The 25475-nt window shown below is 39.0% G+C and overlaps 1 protein-coding gene across 2 annotated transcripts; it reads left to right on the top strand.

Moving 5' to 3' along the window:
* The first annotated feature begins 968 nt into the window (after positions 1-968).
* On the top strand, positions 969-24076 carry LOC147315828 (coiled-coil domain-containing protein 172-like). 2 transcript variants are annotated; one of them, XM_086258064.1, is made up of 8 exons: positions 970-1137; positions 1321-1406; positions 2858-2974; positions 3445-3610; positions 6207-6308; positions 8400-8502; positions 23478-23553; positions 23785-24076. In XM_086258064.1, exons 1-8 carry the CDS (start codon positions 1059-1061, stop codon positions 23818-23820), a joined length of 765 nt encoding a protein of 254 aa, XP_086114190.1. In that variant the 5' UTR covers positions 970-1058; the 3' UTR covers positions 23821-24076. The 2 variants fall into 2 exon arrangements, with proteins under 2 accessions (XP_086114189.1, XP_086114190.1); XM_086258063.1 differs by lacking the exon at positions 23785-24076 and having other exon boundaries at positions 969-1137; positions 23478-23747.
* The last annotated feature ends 1399 nt before the right edge of the window (positions 24077-25475 follow it).

The raw sequence follows: 25475 nt of genomic DNA, 5'->3' as shown, positions 1-25475 counted from the left end.
TTCTCGAGCTCTTCTCTGAGCCCTTGGTATTTGTCATGTTCATGTTCCGTCTTCCTGATGTTGCTATCATTTGATATTGCTACATTTATCATTATAGCTGTTTTTCTGCTTGTCCACCACCACAACTATGTTCAGTATGTTAGCTTTTACCAGTTTGTCTATTTGTATGATGATATTTGTGGGTGTTACATACTGTGCAGGGGCCTGTCCTTTCATGATGGTTCCTCCTCTTGGAGGAGCACAGTATGTAACACCGGCAAATAGAAGAAGTGGCTGATATTGAGAAATCCTACCAAGGGCTGGAAAAAGCTGAACTGAAAGACAGCACAGAGGCACTAATCATAGCAGCAATGGAACACGCTCTGAGTATAAGGTCAATAGAGGCTGGAGTCTACAACACCAGGAAAGACCATGGGGTCTTGCCTGGTGGGGTCCTGCCTGGTGTTAGGACATGTTTGCAACTGTGCAACGTCCACTTGTTCATGTCCACTTGCCTGAACTTGAACTAATGTCTAGTAATGTGACTCACTGATTATTGTGTGTGTGATAAAACCATTTCTTTTTCTTTTTCTTCTTCTTATTATCATTATTATTAGTAGTAGTGGTATTTCATCAGATTTTGTACTGCTATAATGGAGGGATTTTCCAAATATAGAATCTATAAGTATAAGAGCATAAAGTATAAGATTGATTGATTTATTTTCAAAGGAACAATCTTTATAATATTTAATGTCAATATCATGATATCAAATGTCAAATTTAATTTAAAATAACTGAATAAGCAAAACTAAAACCAAACATTTTAAGGACACAATAAAAGTAATGACTCCTGACTGAAAACTATGACTACTAAAACTAAAGCTAAATATACTGAACTACAAATACAAATTAAAGTTTAACAACAAAAAAAAAAAAAACTAATTAAAAAATGTTGCAACAATGTCACAATTATAATGAGCTAAGTCAGTCATTCAGACTCTTTGTCCTGACAGAAACGAGCCTCCTTAGGTTAGATGGTCTGCTAGCTAACTGTTTATTGACCCAGCTACTAAGCCAAAATGAGTTTGGACACACTTTTTCAACAAATTCTTTTAACTGAGCAACAGTTAGCAGAACAGACACAAAAAATCAAAGATGGTAAGTTTTGTTTATTTCTCTGAATCTGTTTTTTTTTTTTTTTTGCTTAATTATCACTCTTCAGCTAGCAAATAAGCTAACAGCTAAACGCTAGTGACAATGCTAAATATGTATCTATACAGGCTACTGTATTTTAATGTTTAATGTTGCATCATGTGATGTTTTTTCAAAAATGTTTTTTAGTCAAAATAGCCATCATCAGATGCAATGAGAAGATAAAGAGTGTCACTGAGCAGTATGGAAAGAGCAAAGAGGAACTTGATGAAAAGGTGAAACTGTTGCTAGTTGATGCTAACGAGTGAATTATATATATTTTGTGACCAGAGGCAAAGCCATAGCACTGTTTTTAAGATGCTCACATTTATTAGATTTTAGATATAAACCATTTGGTTCTTCAAATAACCCTTTGTGTGATGGTAGCCGTAGTTTACTGAGCTTAAATTCATCATATATAATGTCTTAAATGATCTTGAACTGTGTTTATTAAATATTTACACACTAGCTGTAAAATCATGTCACAGGGTGATGGAAAGTGTTCACTTGTTGCACTGTATTTTAGAAGGAGCCCCTGTAAATTGGTCTGTTTCATGGTACTGTGATTTATTACATAACAGCTTTATGTTTACACAGCTCAGTGCAAATTTCAGAGGTCCCATATTATTAATTTTCTAATAAAAATTAGTAAAATGTTGTTCCTGGAATGTTTTACCTGGGATGTAACATAACACGTGTGTATGTATAACAAAAATAATTAATATTTAATTTGTTGTGGTTTCCAAAAGGAAAGAGGCCATTCTACTCATCATCACCTTTATAAAACTGAAAAAATACACACAATGTAAAATATGAATAGAAACTGATTAATTTAAAAAAAGCAGACATTGAACTATCAAAGCAGCACAATGCCATATTGAGGAGCTGATCTAGTTTATGATTTAGAACACTTAATCTCTACATTCAATGGCTAATTTCCCCAAATAACATTACTGAGACCTTTAGTTTGTGAGATATAATGCCCCATTAAAAATAATTTAAAAAAAAGAGGCTCTGTGGTTTTTTCACAAATATTGCAAGGATCACACCATGCCCTACTGATGATTTGAAACACATGGCAGCGGTATCTTTTTTTTTTTTTTTTTTACTATTGAGACTGTTTACATTATGCAGATATGCAGGCTGTGTTTACTGCACAGTGTGTTTACAGCTCTCATGATGTAAGGTCTTATGGTTTATGAGAGCTGTCTTAAGATAATTACAGTGTTTATAGGACTTGGAAGCTGATTGTGCTCACTGAAACATGCTGCACTTTAGTATTACAGCAGAAGAAAAGCAAAGCTACTTTCTCCTCTTTAGCTCAAGAAACAGACTGAAATTACACCAAAAGTTATGCCCAAGGCAAGAATCTACCTTCCTACATAATCGCTCTTTCTTTATGTTTATGATATCGATTTAAAAAGAAACCTGAATTGTTGCTGAACTAGTTAACGAAACAGGATGTTTTTAGTTACAGTTTCAAAATAACTCCAGTTATTATGTCTGTCTCTAATAATCAGGTATAGAGTATATACTGATTGTTCCAAACTAGAACTTTGATCTCATTTCACCCCGTCTGGTATCAAGTGATATTGCTCACATACGAAGCATCACCAATCCATCTCCCTCGCTGTACATCTGTCTGTCAGCCTGTGTGTCTTGATCATCTCCTGTATTTATGCTTCAGGCTCAGCAGTTGTCTGCAATGAGGCTGCGGTGTGACCTGGCAAAGAAATATGAGAACCAGATGTTAAAGCAAATTGAAGAGCTGCTCTGTCAGAAGAGCCACCTCAGGGATCATCTAGTAGGTTGAAGCCTGGATCAATACTTATCTCTCAAATTAGACAGATTGTATCCAATATGGATACCTCTTCAGCTTTAATAGCTTTAACTTCTTGATTGAATCACAGTACTATATAGAATGACCCGATCAATTAATCAGTGAAAACACAGATCAAAAAAGTGGTACCCTTCAGAGATGTTTGCATTTTCGTAGAAACTGAGTTTGACATTTTAGAATTGCTTGTTTAAAATTCCACAGGTATTAAACTAGGTTATGTAAAAAATAATGTAAAATCAGAGCCTCATTTTAGAAGCAGAATCCCACCAAAAATGGTGGGATTCTGCATTCTACACAATAAGCTCTTAGAGCAAAGATTTTCTTTTTTTTCCAAATGTTATCATAATTATACAGTAACATTAAGTCTGTAGTACCACAAGGTCTGTTAATATTGTTGTTAGAAGTATTTCCCATGATCCTCCTTTTCATACCAGACCAAGATAAAGATGGTGGCTAAAGAAGAGGAGGAAAACTTCCTTCAAGAGATCTCAAGGTTTAACAGTGACTTCAGTCTTAAGGCGAACAGAGAAACAGTCTTCAAGAGCCAAACTCACACTGTGCTCCTGGATCTGGAGAAGGAGGTGGAATCGATACACAAAGGTTGTAAAACACTTTACTGTAGTGTTTTCAGGGAAGACAGAGGTTACATGAAACAGATGTGGCCCTGAATGCTGCTCTAGAAATTATTAGTTATTTTAGAAATGGGCAAAATAGATCTCCAATGCCTATAATTCATGAAAAAGAACGTTTTCAAGGACTCCATGCAGCACACTCTTTCTGCTTCTGTGGGAGTTAAGAGAGTGAGTAGCAGCGAGGTGCTAGTAAAGAAATGCACTTGATTCACTCATCATTAACAAGTGTGACCACCTTAATAAAAACAGAAATTTTGCCAGCTTGCTCGTTTGGAACATTTACCATAATCTTCCCAGGAATGGATGTCCCAACAAATTCACGCCAAGGTCAGATCGTGCAGCGTTTAGAGCAGCGGTCCCCAATATTTTTTGAGCCACGGACTGGTTTAGGTCTGACAATATTTTCACTGAACGGCCTTTAAGGTGTGTCGCAGATAAAAACAATAAAATAAAACCAGTACCGGTACATAAAAAAGACGATTTATTCATAACACATGAGAAAAGACCCAGAGAAACCAAGTTAACGATAAAAACCCTTAAAACCATAAATTTCACACCCGAGCCTCAACTCTCGCAGCCCGGTGGGGACTGCTGGTTTAGTGAAACAGCTAAAATTCCTACAGCTACATCTCAGACTCACTTAGCATGTTAAATGTTAAAGTTCATGGCAGTATAATTAGAAAACGACTGAATAGCTATGCCTATTTTGGAGGGGTGTCCTGATTTATCTTAAAGACTATGGCATTGAAAAGGGCTTGAAAAGTTGAACAAACTAAAGAACTTCAGGATCAATGTCCTTTGACCAAATTGTAGATATCTGGCCATAATGCACACCACCCTATTTGGCAAAAACCAATGAAAGCATCTCAGCACGAACACTGCAAACCATCTGTCAAGGACGGTGGTGGAGGGGGGGATTATTTGGGCTTGTTTTACAGCCACCAGCTATCTGTAAATAGTCACTAACATGTCAGGTCTAGTTGAGTATTGATTTAGTCCGCAAGTAAAAAGCCCTAATTTGGCAGATCAGGTGATCTCATTGCCAGCTCACTGCTGGTTGGGAACCAAAATCTCATATCCCGATATAAGATAACGATATAAATCACAAACGATATAAATCACAAAAATTTAACATTTTTTGTAAATTCTGTGAATCTCAGGCAGCTCGACTTGCGTGAAGTGTTTCCAGCTGCGCATCCTTTACCCGGAGCCGAGTGTTTTAACCAATGCATGAAACTATACATTTTTAGACATAAGTTGTAACGGCCGCCGTTTTCTTTGTATTTATTACATGGCGTGCTGTGGGGAAAAGCCTGTTCTAACGTTTGGGTCTAAGGTTTCTTTTTTAGCACCTGGCGGCGCTTTTTTACGCTCATCCGTAAATAATCTGCTCTTTCACGTGATTCAGTTTATTTTGAAAAGTTTCAACAGGATCTTGAGCTTTATTGTGAAAGGTTTAAGTGGAACATAAACAAGCGGACACGCGAAGGTGTTACCGTCGCTGTTGCTAATGACAACGCATAAAAACAGGTGCTTGTCCATTAGTAATGTGGTTATATTACATTTAAGAGAAAGAGAGAACTTTAAGAAATTAATATAGCCACTACAGTGACCATCAGAACGATGAACAAATATTGTCGTAAACAGTTTATTTTGCGACACCACGAAACAAACAATAGTGTAAAATGAAACGCTAGATGTTTTTATATCGTCATCCGATATATATCGTTATATCGAACAGCCCTATACCCTTCTACATATTCTGTTTGCAGATCAATGTCCTGTAAGATTTTCAGGATACTATATAAGCTGTTGCCACACAGCTGCAAGCTGCTTTGCATCCCACCTCCTGCCCAGCTTATCATTTTATAAGATAAGATAAGATAAGATAAGACTTTATTGATCCCACAACGGGGAAATTTTTGCGTCACCTCAGCTCAGGTACAGATATATTCTTTTGACTGAAGTGGTCCTGAATGAAATGAATAATTGCTACATCTACTGTGTATGAGCCCAGACATCTCATAGTAGTATAACAGTTGCCTGCTAAATATAGAAATGCAAGAAACTATATCTGTTTAAACACCCAAGATTCCAGTATAATCTGTGTTAAGTTGGTTAGTGAGCTCAGGACTTATAATAATTATATAAGCTCACACTCAAACACCTGGCGTTTGCTGCACTATTAATACTTGTGCTGTGAACATATATATCTATTAAAGTGTGGTTAGATATTTAACCACACAAAGGTAAAGTAAAGGTTAAATATCAAAAAAGGTTTTAGAAAACAAGTTTAATGTAACAAAGGTTTTCTTGACAGTTTGAAACCAGCCAAACAAAAACACTGTGTTCATGTTTTTAATGTAATCGTTAGGATAACTAACAGCTCTTATACAGGCCTAATATGAAGTGATTTAAACTCAGGTTGTGGCCCCTATGACAACCTTTGCATTATGTATTTGTATTTTTGTCCAGCAGTATACATTCATTATAGAGTTTCTGGTGATTATTACTCAATCCATGAGAACCTTTGCAGATTTATCTTTTCCTCTTCTATAATTTAGAGAAGGAGTTGATGAGCTGCACAAACAGTCACATGAGCTCCATTGCAGAAGAGAAGAGAGCACTCCTGCTTGAACTACAGAGTCTGAATGATATCGACGAAGGTGAGCAGCGAAGGTTCATTTTATGCAAAACAGACCATAGCCATATTTTTAAAAGGACCTCTGTAAGCTCCTTTAATTTTTCCACATGCATTCACACACCCTTTAACCCAGACCAGCAGTTATTTTATAATTCAGCTGGTCTGCCAAGGCAGTTTAATCTTGAGCCCAGATGTTAGATCTTCTACAACATATTTCTGGCTCCATGAACAGGTTGAGCGGGTGTGCTTGCCGTGTTTTTTAAATCTGAGTTAAGGAGGCTGTACACACACATACTGTAATAAGTCCTTTCTAAGAAGAGGAGCCAAACATTCCATGTCAAAGTAAATCCAAAAGTCCACAACTTTGTTTCTGTCCAGGGTTTTACCACATAAAATCCAAAAGGTGAGGCAGAACAAAGTCCAAAAACCAGTCTGTACATGAAGATAATAAAAATGAAATAAAGACACTGGCAAAACAAAGCAAGAAGAAAAGCTTATACTAGAATTATAAGAAAGGGCTGGAAGTCTTGACTGCCAACAAGACAATCTGGCATGGAACCAATGGGAAAGTGAACACACACGAATACACAGGTGAGTAATTGGCTGATGTAGAACAGGTGTGAAAGAAAACTGGCAGCAGACTGAAAAAAGTTAGCAATTAAATAAAATGTAAGAAAACGGACAACAAATTAAAACAGGAAGTGAGAGAAAGAACGTAACAAAATTCAACGTACCATCAAAAGATTAAGAGTGGAAAGGTAGTTGGTACAGATGACATACCTGTGGAGACATGGAGCTGAGCTACATGAGAGATTGTGTGAGCTCTCCAGAACCTCACAAAGTCTTAGAGAGTGAGAGGATGTCTGAGGAAAGAAAAGTGGTGTCAGAATTAATCATTTAAGATTGTCATTTATCCTTAGAAATATATATCCATTCGTATGCTGATAAAAATCATATCCTTATTAGGTCTGATAAGATTCTGTGTGCACTTGTGTACCATGAGATGAGAGGAAGCAGTCTCGATGTTATAATTCTATTATAGCTTTTGAAACCAGACTGTCCTGTTCTGTTTAAAAGTGCCAGAGTTCACACCTTTAAATGTGAGTTTGAGAGTTTGAGATATGACCTATTGCAAGTTCCTGTTTTTATAGTTTAGCAAGATGCTTACTTCTGCATACAATTTAAGTTCACTGAAAGGTCATATGTCTATGTATAGAATGGCTGGAAACACACACACACACACACACATACACCTGCACACACACACAGAATACAGACACTGATGTTGCTCAGATATGCCTGTTTTAAGAATGTCACGTGTATTTGTAATTGCATATTCATGAATGATTGCTTGCTGACAATAAAAATAACTGTAGCGAAGGAATCAGTTGAAGTTGGTCGAGTTCAGGTGAAGGAATCTTTTCCTCAACTTTGATTGACTTCCCTCGCGAGCCACAAACACAGAGAGTGCCTTCTTGCCTTGTTTTGTCGTGCAGTTGTTGGTCTCGTGTTCCAGCGGGGTTTGTGCCTAGATAAACCCAACAAGTGGTGTACTGGTTCAGGCTTTCAAGAACAAGGGTGCTGTAGCTGTAGCTACTACAGAGGAATAAAATTGATGAGCCATATCATGACGATATAGAATACAGATATAGAATATAGTTATGATATGGTCTCAAGACAGGAACTGTGTTACTCCATGAGTAAGTCATGTATGTATGAGAGAATGAGAAGCACAGACTGGCTGCAGTGGACAGTTTTTGTTGTTTTTAACATTTAGTTTCACTTCACTACAGAGAACTTCTTTGTCTTTCATGACTTTGGTCTTCTTTGTGGCAGGAGCTTAACTAAAAGATCGACAAACACAGAAGCGTAGCCCACATAGCTGTTTTTGGCACTGCCCTCTTGGTGAGGGTACACAGCTGCATGACAGTCTGCAAGCTCTGTGTAGGACCAACACACAACCATACCAGTCCCTTTAGAATAAGAAACTTTAACAGTTGTAGTGTTGTATAATCCAAACCTTGTTCTGTTGTTTTAACCGTGTAGCTACAGCATGTGTCTGTCTTCCCTGAGTGACGTCGTCTTATGTTTGATTTATTACTCCTGACTGCAGACCTGGATCGGCAGCTGAGTGAGGCTGAAGCAATGACAGAATCTCTGAGATCGGAGAGCCAGCTTGTCAGTCAGAAACCTCTCACTGACAGCTCCTGTCTGAGGTGAGTGCTGGATAACTGTCTGGATGCTGAGGCAGGTTTATGCATTTGGACACATAGATGGAATCTACAGTACCAGATTTACTTGCAGTTACATCATGTCACAGAATAATCTTTGGGAGGTCCAACACAGTAAATATTACAGATAAATAAGACATAAAAGAGCAGAATTACATAAAAACACAGCATTAGGCTTCTCAGCATTTCATTAACAATATTTCCACAGATTCCTGGCGTTTTAAACATTCCTTGCTGAGCAGCTGTGATTTTTAATTAGTTGAGAATTTTGTTTTGTGAATGCTGTCGGAGGACTCGGTGTTCAGAAGCACAACCGCTGTCCCCTCTCTGCAGGACCCTGTGGTTTTCTTTAGTGTAACTGCAAAAAATTCCATCTCAGTAGTGGTATTATCAGCTTTGGTCATTCTTACAACGGTAAATGTACTTAAGAAAAAGACAGACGAAAGAAATGCTGCAGAGCCAAGCATTCTGGCTTTTAAATTAAACTGTTTACAAATGGGAGATCTGGATCATACCAAGAAGGGCTGAATAGACCAGTAAACCCAGTTCTTGTCTTGCCTTTTTCTCCGTCTTGATCCTGCTGGGTAGAGTCCAAACATAGAAGTGTAAATAACAGCACATTAAGGCCATTTGGTTTAATTAAGGCTTTGATCTGGAGTTTATTTCATTTTGTCAGCAACTGGAGAAAAACAACCAACTGAGGCTATTGTGATTGATATATTTATTAATGATGACAGTGTAAAGCTTAGCATTCAAGCTAAGTGTTTAATCAGCTTTGGTTTTAGTGGAATAATAAATCATGCTTTAACCACAGACTGTATATAAACGATGGGCATAGTAATGCATCATGTTCATTTAGTAAATTGCTGCATTTACAGTAAAATAGATGTTAAATCAGGGTATGATGGATATTTTGAAATCTACAAGTAGGAGCCTGCAGTTTCCCATCGATCTCTGCTCACCGCATTTCACAAAGTGCTTAGCTCGAGGTGCCAAAATGGAGTCTGATCTCGTGTCTGCTGTCTGTGGCTTTAACTGGAATAATCTATAAAGGAATTCAAACACACTCATACATGTCACATGTAGAAAACCATGTTACACAGAAGTCTGTTTTTTTTAGGTCACTTCAATAGTTTGGATTTCTCTAACAGTAGTTCTTTGACTTTCAAAGCAAATGAAAAGTATTGAATCTGTTACCATTAAGGCTCCTCAAAGTCAAGTCAAGTCAAGTCAAGTCAAGTTGGCTTTATTGTCACTTCAACCATATACAGTTTAACAGTACACAGTGAGGCGAAACAACGTTCCTCCAGGAACCAAGGTGCTACATGCAACATAAATTTACAACATAAATTAACAGAAAACACTAAACTAGCTAACTAAGAGGCCTAGTTAGCTGGCTAGCAGAGACAAGACAGACTGACCTAACATAAATTACAACATAAATTAACAAAAAAATAAAAAATAAAAAAAACTAACTATCTAACTATCTAAGGAAGACTTTTTTTTTTGTTATCAGACAGCAGACAATAAATGTGCAAACAGAGCAGCAAAGTGACAGAATGATAGAAAAACACAACGTAACTTAATAATAAGGTTTTGTGATGATGAGTTGAGGTAGTGGAGGAACAGTAAACATTCCTTAGTGTAGCAGCAAAAATTAGGAAGTACAGAAGTTAGTGCAAAAAGTCCAGTAATAATATTGTGCAAAAGAGCATTTACAGGTTGGTGTGTACGATGGTTTGGTGGTGTAGGTCAGTGTGTTTGCGCTTGTGTTGATTAGTCAGTCCAGTCTCAATGTTTTGAGGTAGTTGAGTTAACCTGAGTGATAGTGTGTGTGTGTGTGTGTGTGTGTGTGTGTGTGTGTGTGTGTGTGTGTGTGTGTATCAGTCAGTCCCTTTTTGCTGAGGAGACGGATGGCTTGTGGAAAAAAGCTGTTGCACAGTCTGGATGTGTGTGCCCGAATGCTTCGGTACCTTTTTTCAGATGGCAGGAGTGTGAAGAGTGTGTGAGAGGCCCAACAGGCTCAGCTTTCCGATCAGTTGTTGGGGGATGATCGTGTTGAATGCTGAGCTGAAATCTATGTACAGCATTCGGACGTGTGAGTCCTTCTTGTCCAAGTGTGTCAGGGCAAGATGGAGTGCAGTGGAGATGGCGTCGTCCGTTGAGCGGTTATGGCGGTATGCAAATTGCAGTGGGTCCAGTGAGGGGGGCAGCAGGGTCTTGATGTGTCTCATGACGAGCCGCTCGAAGCACTTCATGATGGTGGGTGTAAGTGCAACGGACGGTAGTCGTTGAGACAGGACACAGAAGACTTCTTGGGCACGGGGACGATGGTGGTGGCCTTGAAGCACGTGGGAACGACGGCACTGCTCAGAGAGATGTTGAAGATGTCGGAAACTTTAGGGAGACTGCTTTGTCAGATACAGTTATTTCATCATTCTTTTATCTTCTAGTGGGTATGAGCTTTATTGTCATGACTCGTGCTGTGGCAGGCAGAATGTAGGACCCAGATGCAGGACTTGAAACGAAAGGTTTAACTGAAGGAGGCAGCTTTAATGGCTGTGCAAAACTCAATACAAGAAAACATAAATAAAACTAGAAATATATAAATATAAAAATAGAAACTTTGGAACTACAAACTAAAACTAGAAACTCAGAAGAACCATTTAGTGATAAGGACCAAAAAGGCACAGCAAGACACACAGCAACATAAGGTAATGACAACACACGGACAGACGAAAACACAGGGCTTAAATACACCAGGAAGTGACGAGGGAATTGGAAACAGGAGGGAGACACAGCTGTGACTAATCTGACCAAACGAGACAGGGTGGAAGCTAAACTCAAAACAGTGAACACAGGACACGAGACCGTCAAAGTAAAACAGGAAATACAAAACAGGCAATCCAGACGCAGACTTGACAAGGAGACACGGATGACAGAGAAGACCGAGGAGATGCACGAACATAGAAACCAGGAAAGAACAGACAAGAAAACATAACTGACTTGACACAGAGAACACAAGGGAGGCACAGTAACAAAACCTAAGATCTAAAAATCACTAAAGTATAACCAGAAATCACTGAATCAAATAATATTAATAAACAAAAACATAAACACTGAGTCACCAGACTCAGGACCGTGACATTTATAGCATGACATATTGAACTCTGTTAGTATCATCAAATGTTATCAGGGCCCAAATAACAACAAAAGGAGGCACTGATCATAGTAATTTTCACAGCCAGAGAAAACAGTCAACAGCACAATATAAAATTGAGGGCTGACGAGTTGCTTGAGAACATTAGATGACTGTTTTAGTATCCTGTATTCAGTTGGTGTTAAAAAGCTAACATTAGCTACTTGTTAACAAGTTGCTACAGTTAGCCAAGTCACTTGGACACTTTCAGTGTAAAATGACCTGAACACTCTCAGAAAGCTTCTGAGCTTAGCTTCCATGAATATAGCAGCTTAAAAGTGACATTTCCCATATGGAAAAGATATATATAAATCTTATAAAGTTTGTATCTGTCTTGTGTGAGACTTGTATGAAAAGCATATAAGAGTGAAAACAGATATAAGATCCCGTGAAAATTTATATAATGAAACTTGTATGTTTTGGATACTTACTAAAAATATATATGAAAGTAATGAGAAAGTGGCCACTTTCATGAGTAAATCATGTAAGCCTTATATGATTTACTCATGAAAGTGGCCACTTTCATGAGTAATCACATATAAGTTTTTACTATCTCTTTTCCATATGGGTTGTTTGAAAGAGGACCAAACTCGTGCTTCACATGTAGGAAAGCTAAGCATCAAGATCCCTCTGTGCTCACTGTTTTCTCTGTCCGTTATATTACATTGTTAATAGTTGTTAATCGGTGCAGTTCAGTATTCAATTATAAATATGTGGGTGTCACAGCCCTGGGTTCTCTGTTTTTGAACTCCTAAGTTGTGTTGACGAATAATCGTCTTTAGCTTGATTCTTTGTTTATTTATTGCGTTGTCACTTTGGTGCTTCTGTTCCAGTTACTTTGGTGTTTATAGTATTTGTTCTGTCAGTTAAACGTGCCTCCCCTGTGCTCCCCATGTGTAGTAAAGTCTCTGTCACTTTGTTAGTGCTCCCCTTTTAGTTATTTCCCGTATTACTTTGATAGTCGTTTGCTTTAATTTTAGTTTACTTTTCGTGTCTCATTGAGCCATGAGCAGTTCCACGTCACCTCCTGTGGATTTAGTTCCTTGATATGTCATACTGTTTCCCATAGTTCCTGCTGTTTCTGATTTTTCGGATTAACCTCTAGTGTGTCAGATGGTTATTCATGGAGTTCCTGTCTGGACATTTTGTACCAACACATCCTTCTCCATTGAATAATCAGTCTGTGTTCATCCTGCTAAGATATTTAAACTGAAATCCATAGCCTTTGATCCATGTGGTTTTCATTTAGCCTGTCTTTGCTTTTCAGTTTCTTTATTCTATTTTTCATTCATATTTTCATTCAAATCTTTCTAACGATGTTGTTGTTGTAATTTAAATCTGTTTTTACTTTGTGCTGTAGCCGTAAAGCTACATGTCTTAATGTTTCTTATTTCTCAGTAAGTACAAGAAAAATATACACATGGATTTTTTCCCCCTGTTCTGTCTGACAGTGTAACAATCAGAATTGCTGTCTGAAGGCCAAAGAAAGGCCAACAGTGGTCTGCGTCATAGTTATATTTTATTAGAATTTTATTAGGATTTCTTTATTTTGGATTATTACATGCCATGCCAAGCGGCTGCCAGGAAGCAAACCAGTACACACCCGAGCACCCAGCCCTGGACACCGGGAACCACCAACGCAATGGCGGGTTGGGGCACTGGGGTAACCTGAGATGTGCTTAGAAGAGAAAGAGTCTTAGACCTGACCTGACACATAGGCATAGACAAACAGGCACCCACAGACACAAACACGCATTCCCTTCCTTACGCACACAAATACAAGAATTGTGAATACTTAAATATAAAACTAAACACTAAAAAGAAGCGGCAGAAAGCACCCGGAACGACATTTAGGACAGAGATGTGCTCCCATTGCAGTACAGATGGACAGTATACAGTATAGATGCATGGCATAAATTACATTCTTTCCTACAGAAACGTATTGAAACAGGTTCACCCTGTTGCTACATTGAGAGACGTCCTTTATTTAATTAAAGGTTGGAGATCAATAGTGTTCCAGGAAGGAAGGGTCATTGTTGTTGCTGATGCTGCCACTTTGGATAATGTCCTCTCCACAATACCACGGATCAGTTTTGTTTCAGGTTTTGAAATAAAGATATTAAAGAGGAAAGGAATAAGGGCATGTAAAAAAACATTTGCTTCCCTTTGGTGTGCTTTATTTATATTTCTCTATATATTAATCTTCATGTGCGCTTCCTTTTTTTGTTAGCCCACCTTTTGTCTCTCGCTCTCTCTCACTCTCTCTGTCTTAGTATCATCTTAAATCATGCATGTGCGTGGCATGTCCTGTTCATCCATCAGCCTCATTAAACATACTAGGTCCTTCATTACCGCTGGGCTTATTAGCCCTGGGAAGTGCTGAGGATGTAGCTTTGGCGGAGACACCCCCTCCTGTCGTAGCCATTCTTATGATCATCCATTCTGAACTGAAACCATCAATCCTGTCTTTAGCCACTGCAGCGTCTCTTTAAAACGCATATTTAACTCTCCGCTTATTGATTGTTGGAAATTGAATGCATGTCAATTTGAAAGAGTGCAAGAGTCATTTAAAAAGTGTTCAGTGTGCAAAACAGTGGCTGCTGGTGCAGACTGGACACTGTCACAATAGAAAGATACTTGAAATATGCACCTATGTGATTGGAATCGATTATATAAGAGCTGTATGTATTTTATTATGTGTCGGATTTTCTTCACTGACATATTACTGGCAAATTATTTATGAGTGTTCATTTAAAGATGTCATAGCTCTGTAGAGTTCCAGTAAAAGCCAGCAGAGACCACCAACAGCCAAAATGCCAAATGAGTATTGCTTTAGGGACATTATTGCGTCGATTGAAGCACAGCCTGGTCGCCTTAAAAATCGGATTTGTAAGTTCCAGAGAGAAGTGTAAAGTTTAAAACGCGTCTGTTGGTTTTCAAACTGTGAAAATGCAATTTTAGGCAGGCTGTTTTATTGTTTCATTAACTTCCAATAAAAGCAGAAACGGTTCGTTCGTCTTCAATTCAGGTGTAGCTCAGTATGGATCCTCCACAACTGCCATAACAGTTCAATCACAGCCAAGGCGTCACGCTGCGTGGATCAAAGTCCAATGGTTTATCAGAGACAAACTGAACTGAGTAACACAATTGTATGTTTATGAAATTATAGTGTGAAATATTAACTCTGCTGCCATAAGCGCAGACTGCTTTTAAAGGCACAAGAAGAAGTTTGTTTCAGTCTGTAACTGAGGAGCAGCAGTCCATAAAGTTCACATATGTGATTACGTTCAAGTGCATTTTTGATCTGTCTTTATCTGATATACTTTATGTGATTGCTTTGTTTAAAACTTGTCATTGTTATTACATTTCTTCCAAGATATTGTTGCAAAAGTGCTAATTTTTAAAACTTTACAGTAGTAACAGCTTCTTTCTCCCTTTTATTCTAATCTTAGGTTTAATTAAGCAAACACTAGCAGAGCACGTTAAAACTTTCAGTTTACACATATCACAGTGAAACTTGCCCAGTTTTAATGATATTAAGGCAATAAAATCATCATCACAACTTCCATTCATTATATTTTTGTAAATGCATTTTTTACACATGATTAGGACTTAATATTATGTCCCCAATAGCAAAAAATGGTTCATCATCATCATCATCATCATCATCATTTATTTATTTATATAGCACTTTAAAAACACACCTGGTAGACCAAAGTGCTGTACAATACTAATATGCACATAGTAATAAAACCAGACATAGCAATAAAGTTAAAAAACAATAAAAAATTAAAAAAATTAAAAATTAAAAAATTAAAAAAAAAAATATATATATATATATAAAATAAAATAAAAATGTCAGTTACCCACAGAGTTAAAAGCCAGGGAATAAAAATAGGTTTTTAATAAAGACTTAAAAACTGGCACTGATGCAGCCTGTCTAATATGGAGAGGAAGGTTATTCCAAAGCATCGGCGCGGCAACAGAGAACGCTCGGTCTCCTCTAAGTTTCAGCCGTGACTTTGGGACCGAAAGCAGCAACTGCTCAGCTGACCGAAGGGAACGAGTGGGGACGTGGGGCTTCAACAAATCAGACAAATAAACAGGTGCCAGACCATTTAGAGATTTAAAAGCCAATAAAAGGACTTTAAAACGGATCCTGAATTCAATTGGAAGCCAGTGTAAAGAGGCCAAAATCGGAGTGATGTGATCAAATTTTCTTCTACCAGTTAAAAATCGTGCCGCAGCATTTTGCACTAATTGCAAGCGTGACAAAGTGCCCTGCCCAACCCCTGTTAAAAGAGAATGACAATAATCTAAACGTGAGGTAATAAAGGCATGAATAACGCTTTCCAAGTCACGCTTGGAAAGAAAGGGCTTAACCTTTGATAAACGTCTGAGGTGATAAAATGCTGATTTTACCACCCCGTTTACATGGTCATCAAAGGTGAGTGCAGAATCAATTTTAACTCCGAGATTTGTGATCGAACTCTTTAGTTGGGAAGTCAAAGCTGCAAGATCAACATCCGGAGTATGAGAAGAACGATTTGGGCCAAATAAAATTGCTTCTGTCTTCCGATCATTAAAATTTAAAAAGTTGTTTGCCATCCATGCTTTGACATCAGTAAGGCAGTCAAGCAGAGGTCCAGTTGGGAGACTATCAGAATGACTAAGAGGTAAGTAGAGCTGGCAGTCATCTGCGTATAGATGGAATGGCACTTTATGCTTTCGGAAAATCGCGCCAAGAGGCAAGAGGTACAATGAAAACAATAACGGCCCAAGAATAGATCCCTGTGGAACACCCCAAAGCAGAGGGGCCACAGAGGATGAAGCCGACCCCAACTTAACACAAAATGTCCTATTTAAAAGATAGGACTTTAACCACAAAAGTGCCGAACCAGTAATTCCCACACCGTGCTGTAAGCGGGAGATCAGCAAATCGTGATCCACAGTGTCAAATGCAGCTGTCATGTCCAACAAGACCAGCACTGCATATTTACCACGGTCTGTCGTTATCAGGATGTCATTCATAACTTTTACGAGGGCTGTCTCCGTGCTGTGGAATGGCTTAAAGCCGGACTGAAAGATTTCTGACAATTTAGAGTCATTCAAGTAGTCCATCAACTGAGTATAAACAATCCTTTCCAGAATCTTACTAAGAAAGGGAAGCTTAGAGATGGGTCTAAAATTTGATATGACTGAACTGTCTAAGCCTGGTTTCTTAAGTAAAGGATGTATGACTGCATGCTTAAATTCCCTAGGTACTTGACCAGACAAAAGACTAGTATTAATAATGTTCAGAATATGTGGTCCGATGATAGGAAATACCTTTTTAAGAAAACGGGGAGGAACAACGTCATTTGGAGAGCCACACGGTTTAGCATTCAACACAAGTTTCTCTAAATCAGATAAAACAATTGGTAGAAAAGCAGAGAACAGACTTGAGCAAGAACCATGCATGGCTGGGTCAGCAATAGGTAGAGTCGGAGGTCTCAAACTAGCAACCTTTTCCACAAAATAATTAAGAAACTTATTGCACATAACCGCAGAAGAGTGCAAAAGAATATAGCCTTCCGGATTAAGTACAGAATTTATAGTGTTATATAGAACACGAGGGTTATGCGAGCTGGCAGCAATAAGTTGAGAAAAATAGGAGTGCTTGGCAGCCTTTACTGCTCTCTGATAGACTTTCCAGCTAGTCTTAAGAGCTTCCATAGAGACGCACAGCCTATCTTTTTTCCACCGTCTTTCACATCTTCTACATTCTTTTCTAGCGGCTCTGGTAAAATCAGTTAGCCAAGGACTAGCCTTTGGCTTGCATTGTCTGAATATAAAAGGAGCGACAGCGTCGAGGACAGATTTACAAGCAGAATCCAAAAAAGAAACTAATCCATCTGAGATGGACAACTCAGGAGGATAAGAAATAAATTGGTCAAACAATATGGAAAACCGCTCGGCAGTATCTGAGCCAAAAGCACGATAACATCGAGCAGGTACAGCACGCTTAAGAACAGGATTAAAAAGAACAATATCACATAAAATAGGCATATGGTCAGAGAACACCGCATCCTCGACAAGTACGTTTTGGACAGATAAACCATGTGATAAAACCAAGTCCAGTGTGTGACCACGTTCTTGAGTGGCACCTTTAACAGACTGAATAAAGTTAAAAGAGTTCACTAAGTCCAGAAAGTCCTTAGCCAGGGGCTTCCCCGGGCAGCAGACGTGTATATTAAAATCACCAAGTAAAAGGATCTGGTCATACCGTGATGCACAGTCAGCAAGAAACTCTGAGAACTCGGATAAAAACTCCTTGTTATATTTTGGGGGCCGATAAACAATCGCACACAACAGCGAAGACGAATGGCCCAGTTCACACAAACAGAGTTCAAAACTGGTGTGGCGTGTTGATGGGGATAGCTGCTTAAAGTCAAGATGTGCCTTAAAAACAACAGCTAGCCCTCCTCCGCGACCAGAAACTCTCGGAACACTAAAAAAGGCACAACCAGCCGGCAGTAATTCAGAAAAGGCACTTAACTCACCGGGTGGAATCCAAGTTTCAGTCAAGCAAAGAAAATCCAGTGCATGGGAAGCGAAAAATTCCTTCAAAATGAATGTCTTATTTGCCACCGATCTGGCGTTAATTAATCCCAACCTGAGAGGAATTGGCTCGGGAGCTTCCGAGGCAGCAACAACCAGATCCACAGGTCGGAGGTTTGTTTGGTCCACTCCACGCCAACGCAGATGTCGGAGAGGAGAGGGTTTTGCAGAACCCTTCTCGAGAGATCCCACAACAGGAACCAAGCAGGAGTCCACCGGGTCCAAAGCACGCAACGGCACCAAGAGTAGCGGGCAGGATCGACAAATTGAGCGAAGCTCATGAGGAAAACAAGAGATCCTGAGTCTCAGTTTGACAAGGCGACCTCCACGGTTACCTCGTCTCCTGCGTCGCTTCCGCACATCCAGTGGCAATGGTAAGGAGCGCCAGTGAGGTGGTGTTACTTCCAAATCGGGAGGCAGAAAGCCTTGGTTGTCATTTCCAAACCGAGCTAAAGCTTGGGTAGATGAGCCTATTTCCAATAATGTCTGGCGATCATAAAACAATGCAGGGCTGACATGTTGCACAAAATTGACTAAAAACAATAAAATAAAACAAATAGAAGAGAGCGATAGACGGCATGCCAAACACACAGGCGCCATCTTTCCATCCATTTCTCCATTTTTTCCCGTTCATGGTCGCAGGGGGCTCGGGCTGGAGAGACAGACAACCACTTACACTCACATTCAGACATATGGTCAATTTAGCAGAGATTCAGATCATTGGTTCACCTGACATGCATGTCTTTGGACTGTGGGAGGAAGCTCACACAGCCACAGGGAGAACATGCAAACTATGCACTGAGAGGCCAGTTAAAACCCAGAACCTTGTTACTGTGCCAAAGGTGCTAACCACTGGACTAGGTCACCTACTAACTGGAAGGTTGGCAGTTCGATTCCAGTTTGCATGCCAAATATCCTTGGGTAAGACACTAACCCCATGTTGCTCTCCGATGCATCTATTAGACTGTGAATGTTAGATAGAAAGTGTTTAGAAGAAGTTGTGTAAAGTGCTCAGATTGAGTAGAAAAGCGATATTTAAGAACCAGTCCATTTACTAAAAAATATAAAAAATAGTCCCATGAAAATCTCTATATCGTTGTTGTTTTATGTGTTCAAACTTTTCTTAAATGTTCTGATTTTTCTTCGGCCTTCACCACATTTAACCTCCATGTTTTAATCAGCAGACTTTTAAAAACAGTTTGACATGAACAAAAATCTTTTGGGCTGGATTCCTGACTTTGCCCCTGGACTGGCGTCACACTGGGTTGCGTGCTTTCACTCCTACCCTTTGTGTCCTGTATCAGAGTGGGTGTGGAAGCAGGACCATTTAAAAGTATGCAGATGACTCTGTTAATGTTAGACTTTACCTGACCACGCATATCCTTTGCATTATGAGCTTCAGTTTCTTCTGGATAAACACAGTAAAACCAGCTTTGTTCCTGTGACCATCACTCAGATGAACAAATGATAGTTTTTGATATCCTACACTCAACAAAAATATAAACGCAACACCTTTGTTACTGCTCCCATTCCCCATGGGATGGATGTAGAGACCTAAAATTCATTCCAGATACACAATATAACCATCCCTCCCAAACAGTGGTCACAAATCAGTCCAAATGTGTGGTAGTGGGCACATCTGCCATATTGAGATAATCCATCCCACCTCACAGGTGTGCCACATCAGGATGCTGATCTGACATCATGAGTAGTGCACAGGTGTACCTCAGACTGCCCACAACAAAAGGCCACCCTGGAATGTGCAGTTTTTTGCGCTATTGGGGGTCTGGGGACCCAGAACCGGTCAGTATCTGGTGTGACCACCATTTGCCTCATGCAGTGCAACACATCGTCGCATGGAGTCTATCAGATTATCAATTGTGGCCTGTGGAATGTTGGTCCACTCCACTTCAATGGCTGTGCGAGGTTGTTGGATATTCGTGGGAACTGGTACACGCTGTCGTATACGCCGGTCAAGCACATCCCGAACATGCTCAATGGGTGACATGTCCGGTGAGTATGCTGGCCATGCAAGAACTGGGACATTCTCAGCTGCCATCTGCCCTGAACAATGTGAACCATGATTCATCCGTGAAGCGCACACCTCTCCAACGTGCCAGACGCCATCGAATGTGAGCATTTGCCCACACAAGTCTGTTACGGCGACGAGCTGGAGTCAGGTCAAACTTGTCAGATCAGCATCCTGATGTGGCACACCTGTGAGGTGGGATGGATTATCTCAATATAGCAGATGTGCCCACTACCACACATTTGGACTGATTTGTGACCACTGTTTGGGAGGGATGGTTATATTGTGTATCTGGAATGAATTTTAGGTCTCTACGTCCATCCCATGGGGAATGGGAGCAGTAACAAAGGTGTTGCGTTTATATTTTTGTTGAGTGTACATAAAGCAGTGATTTTGGATTTATCTTCTAATTATATTTTATTCTTTATATTTGTCGTCTGTGTTTGTTTTGAAAATGTGCATGTGTGGATGGATGACTCACCTGCTGCAGACGAAATCTGCCTACGAGTACAAAGTAATATGACCCTGGCTGAATATGCAGATAAGGCGTCATCTGTCTAATTCCTCTCTTTTTATCATTTAGAAAATGTTGTCCAAAAAAATCTGCTCTTGCAACATTTTTAGGAATAGAAAGTTCTATAAATCAGAACATAGATGGGACTAAAACGTCAACTCTGAGTCTGAGGAAAACTACTTTTTAAGAAAACGTGACCTTTAAATATGTGGAGTGAAAAATTCTGCGTATTTCTTCTGGGGTAAAAAAATATCATGTGTGTGTAGCAGCTATGATTTCCTAGAAAAAGAGAACTAAGCAGTGCGTATACATATTTGAGCTAAATAAAAAGTCTGGATTTCCAATTACTAATTGAATTTGCACATCAGTAGTTCGGCTTTAACCAGACTAAAAAGCTTTCTGCTGGTCTCAAAATGTTTCTTTCTTTCATTGACGCATTCCTTCTGCATCTGTGTGTCCTCATCTTTTATGTCTCTTCTCACCTGCAGCCTAGCACTTTAAAGCACCCAACCCGCCTTTAAAAATTTCCATTTGAATGATTTTGGTGTGAGAGAAATTGCTACACTTGATTTATTGCTGTCACTTCATTTTATACTTAGAAATTCGTCCCTCGTGGTCTTCTGTTCATCCTTATATCTGTGGAACAAGCTCCAGGAGACATTACTAAATACACAAAACAGGGAGAATGCAGTGTTGACTGCAGCTTTGTGGAGGAGCCGCAGAGTCTAACATTTTAGGCTGTGAGTGTTTGTGCTTGTCTCTACACTCCTCCTCTTCAGCTGTGACATTTGTCATACATGGTGTACATTTCGAATTAACAGCGCACAATTATGCCTCATGCGGTTTAGTCACTTTTATCAAGTACTGCAGTCCCTCGGTCTGGCTTCATTTTCTTAGTGTGCCACAAAGGTTACATCATGCAGGATCTGCTGATCACAGAATGATCTATTACCGGTTTTGGCAACAAGGCGTTGGACTTCTGAGGCTTCCACCTCTGAACGCTGCCTGATACATAGAGCACCAGAGCGAGGGTTACCCCAGTGACTCATTGTAGCTGAGCCAGTAGATGCTTACTGGCAAAAGCCTCCCCAAGGCCAGTGTGGGGCCTGGTAACCCTGTCCTGGGTGAGGTATCATGGACGATTTTTCTCCTCATCATAGCTCTGAATCTAAGATGGGTGAGGCGTTCAGTCATTTGGAACAGGGTTAGGTTACAGAAGGCAAGGCAAGGCAAGGCAAGGCAAATTTATTTGTATAGCACAATTCAACAACAAGGTGATTCAAAGTGCTTTACAGAGACATTAGAAACAAAAACAAATAAAAAGCATGATTTAAAATTGATTAAAACAAGCAAACAAACAAACTAACTAAACACACACATTTCACACCTGTTCGCGCGATCTGAACCCTTATCGTAAGGGGAGCTACCAGTCCTTCTGTGGACGAGCTACTTTCTATTTTAAATTCCCTGAATTTAAAATACTCTCTAGACCCAGTCTAGACCCAGTTGGGGAGCTACCCAGAGCTCTAAACCCACTTAACAAACAAACAAACAAACAAACAAACAAACAAACAAACAAACAAACAAACAAAACAGTATATAAAATCAAAACAGATAAAATCAGAACAGTAGATAAAATCAGTTTTGAAATTTAAGCTTAACAAACAAACAAAACAGTATATAAAATCAAAACAGATAAAATCTGAAATAGATAAGATCAGTAGTTAGTGTAAGTTTTGAAATTTAAGCTTAAAAGTGTGGATTTGGTGCTTTATTCAAATGCAGCTGAGTCAGTCATTTGGAACAGGGTTAGGTTACAGAAGCTACTCCTCTACATCAAAAAGAGCCGTTTTAGGTATGCGTCTGATCAACATGCCTCCTGTGTGAGGTGTTTTGTGCATATCCAACTAGAAGGAGGCCCAAGAGCAGACGCACGGGAGAGATTATGCCTCTTAGCTGGCTTGGGAATGCCTCTGTGTCCCCCTAGGAGGTGGCTGGGGAGCAGGAGGTTGGGCATCTCTGCTCAGACTGCCCACACTTTTCCCTGCTGACCCAGATAAATGGCAGAAAATGGATTGGTAGGATCTTTTTCAAGATAATTCATCAGTTTTTAACTCATGTAAATGTATTGTCAGTGGATGCTGGGATACAGTAAATTGTAAATTCCTTAGTTGAACCATAGTCCTAATCCAGTAGTGAAATTGTTTTTGTGCAAACAAACAGTCACCGAGTCAAACGCTGTGATTTATGTTGCACATATAGTTACAACACCTCGCTCTGAACATTCATCTGAAATGTCAAACAGTCAAGTAAACTCAGACTTCAGGGGAAATCTGTTTAACAGATGGCAGCTATTGTGTTCATTTTGTTGTTTTTCAGAAAGCATTTGAAATATTTTGTGCATGTGGATTCGGTGTTCCCACCATTATAAATACTAGAGGGAAAATTGTATTATGTTATGTATTTCTTTTATTTTGGACACAATAACAAAGCAAAAGTAAATATAATGATAAAAACAATATACCAGAAAAAAATAAGCAGTTTAAACTCTACATGCAAAAATGAAGTTTATCCAAATGTTATGTTTTGTTACTGACGTGGTTTTATTTACTTGCCAGGCTGAGGAAGGAGCTGGAGATGCACAAAGAAGGACAACTTGAGCATCTGCGAGAGGAACTAAGCTCAGAAATTCAAGTTGGTGGCTTTTATTTAAATTATTCCATTTATTTTTTTCCCTTTTTTAGCATGACAGTCATACACAGATGCTGTCAAATTTGCTTAGATGTTTTGAAAGGTAGTTGTGGGCAAACTTCCAAATGTAACACATGAGCTGAAATGCATATCTTTATTCATTTGCAAAACATTTGTCATTGTCACATTTGTTCTTTGTAAACCTATTTTTTTTCCTTTCTTTTTTAATTGCAGAAGCTGGACAGCAGCCAAGGGGCTGAGAAGTGTTAGGTTAGGCACGCTGATAATTTGCAAAGTTTATCTTGTTTGTCTTATGTTCAAAAACAAAGATGCTGATTTACAGACGGTTAGTTTCTGCTTCCCTGCTTTCTTTATTCTTCTTTATCTCCTAAGAGTCTTAACTAAGCCCTGGATAATATTTGTTTTTCTATGTGTGGATTGAATATTTTCTTTCTGTTGGTCTTTACACTTTTGTGCCCATTTCTGAGAAAAAAAAAAACAAGTTTATTAAAATGTATGAATCCTTTTTTCCATGTGTCTAATCCTTGCTTATAACACCAACAAGTTATATAAAAAAATATGATTCTTATTAATGTAACTACTCACAAACACGTGCAAAAAAGGTATTCAAAGTTTTGTCCCAAAAGTGATTTTATATTGCCCTCTAGTGTATAGAATATGGTATTGCTACATTCCAGTCCAATCAGATCATGCCTACTGAAACAGCGGTGAACAGACATTGCATGATTGTTGCATGCATTTTATTTTATTTTTATTATTTATAACATTCATCATATCCTGTTCCCTGGATACCTACCTATCTAATGCTGCCTTTTTCAGCTTAAGTATGCTCTTTACCACCAGACTGAAACAAATACATTTTTTGATAAAAAAAAAATGGCTGCAGTTTTCTCCCAGTTAGCTATAGGATTGTTAGAGAGGACAGCCACTCATCACTGGTCCAACAGTAAAGTCACAATCATAATAAGGGTTCATAGACGAGGTCTGTTCAACACAAAGATTAGATAAGCTGAGGGTTAGGGCTTTGAGCAAGGTTGCCATGCTCTTCCATTTCTAGCTGGGTAATTAAACTTACTGATCAATAATAAATTTGGAGTACATGGGTAAATAAAAGTTTTACTGAGTGAGTTACCAGCCAGAAAACACAGAAGCTTAAGATGCAATATTTAGGCTTTTGCCACCCAATGGAAGCTCTGTGCAATTACAATTTACCACCATTAATCATTCAGTCCACAGACAGTTATTTCCTTAATTGATAATTAGATGGTCTGCCAGCTTACACCAGAGGGTCGTGCTGTGGGGCATTTTCTCTCTGATTAAAGTGACTCCTACTAGAATGATGTGGAATGTCAATGGCTACCTAATGAGATCCTGCAATCTCATTTTGACTTTTTAACCTCGACCCCGGTGAGCTACATCTGGATGCGTCTGCAAAAACTGAGAGCAGACAGAACAGCAGACAAAGCAGTCCATTTGACAGGGTGGTTAACCTCATTTTAATGGCTGCTCTCATCAATATATGGCTGTCAAGCACATGAATATTGAGTGTCTGTTAGTCAAATGAAGTCAGATGGAAGAACAGTGAAGATGGTGGTAAGACATCTGCTTTTGTTAATGTAAATGGAAGAGATGCAGCCATTTATTTATTGATATTTAAGCGGCTGCATTGACACAGATGCATTTGCATTGTTTAGGTTCACCTCATTTTCCACCAAAGATGAAGACCTAGATGAATTCCAGAGGGTGGTTGAAAAGCTTGTCTTGAATATAGTTCCAGTTGCAGAGGTAATAACCAATATACTCTGCTGTGTACACCAGTTTTTCTTTTAACTTTAAAAATCTAAGTTTAAATTACTTATTATAGGAGTAGTCAACAGATAAATTATTAATGTCAAAAAGGGGCA

This window comes from Aulonocara sp. 'chitande type north' Nkhata Bay, linkage group LG13, assembly GCF_057382095.1.
Source record: "Aulonocara sp. 'chitande type north' Nkhata Bay isolate Kocher_YH1m ecotype deep benthic linkage group LG13, A_spYH_male_GT1.1, whole genome shotgun sequence".
Classification (NCBI taxonomy): Eukaryota; Metazoa; Chordata; class Actinopteri; order Cichliformes; family Cichlidae; genus Aulonocara; species Aulonocara sp. 'chitande type north' Nkhata Bay.
The sequence above is the reverse complement of the archived record's forward strand: the minus strand, read 5'-3'. Positions and strand labels throughout refer to the sequence as shown.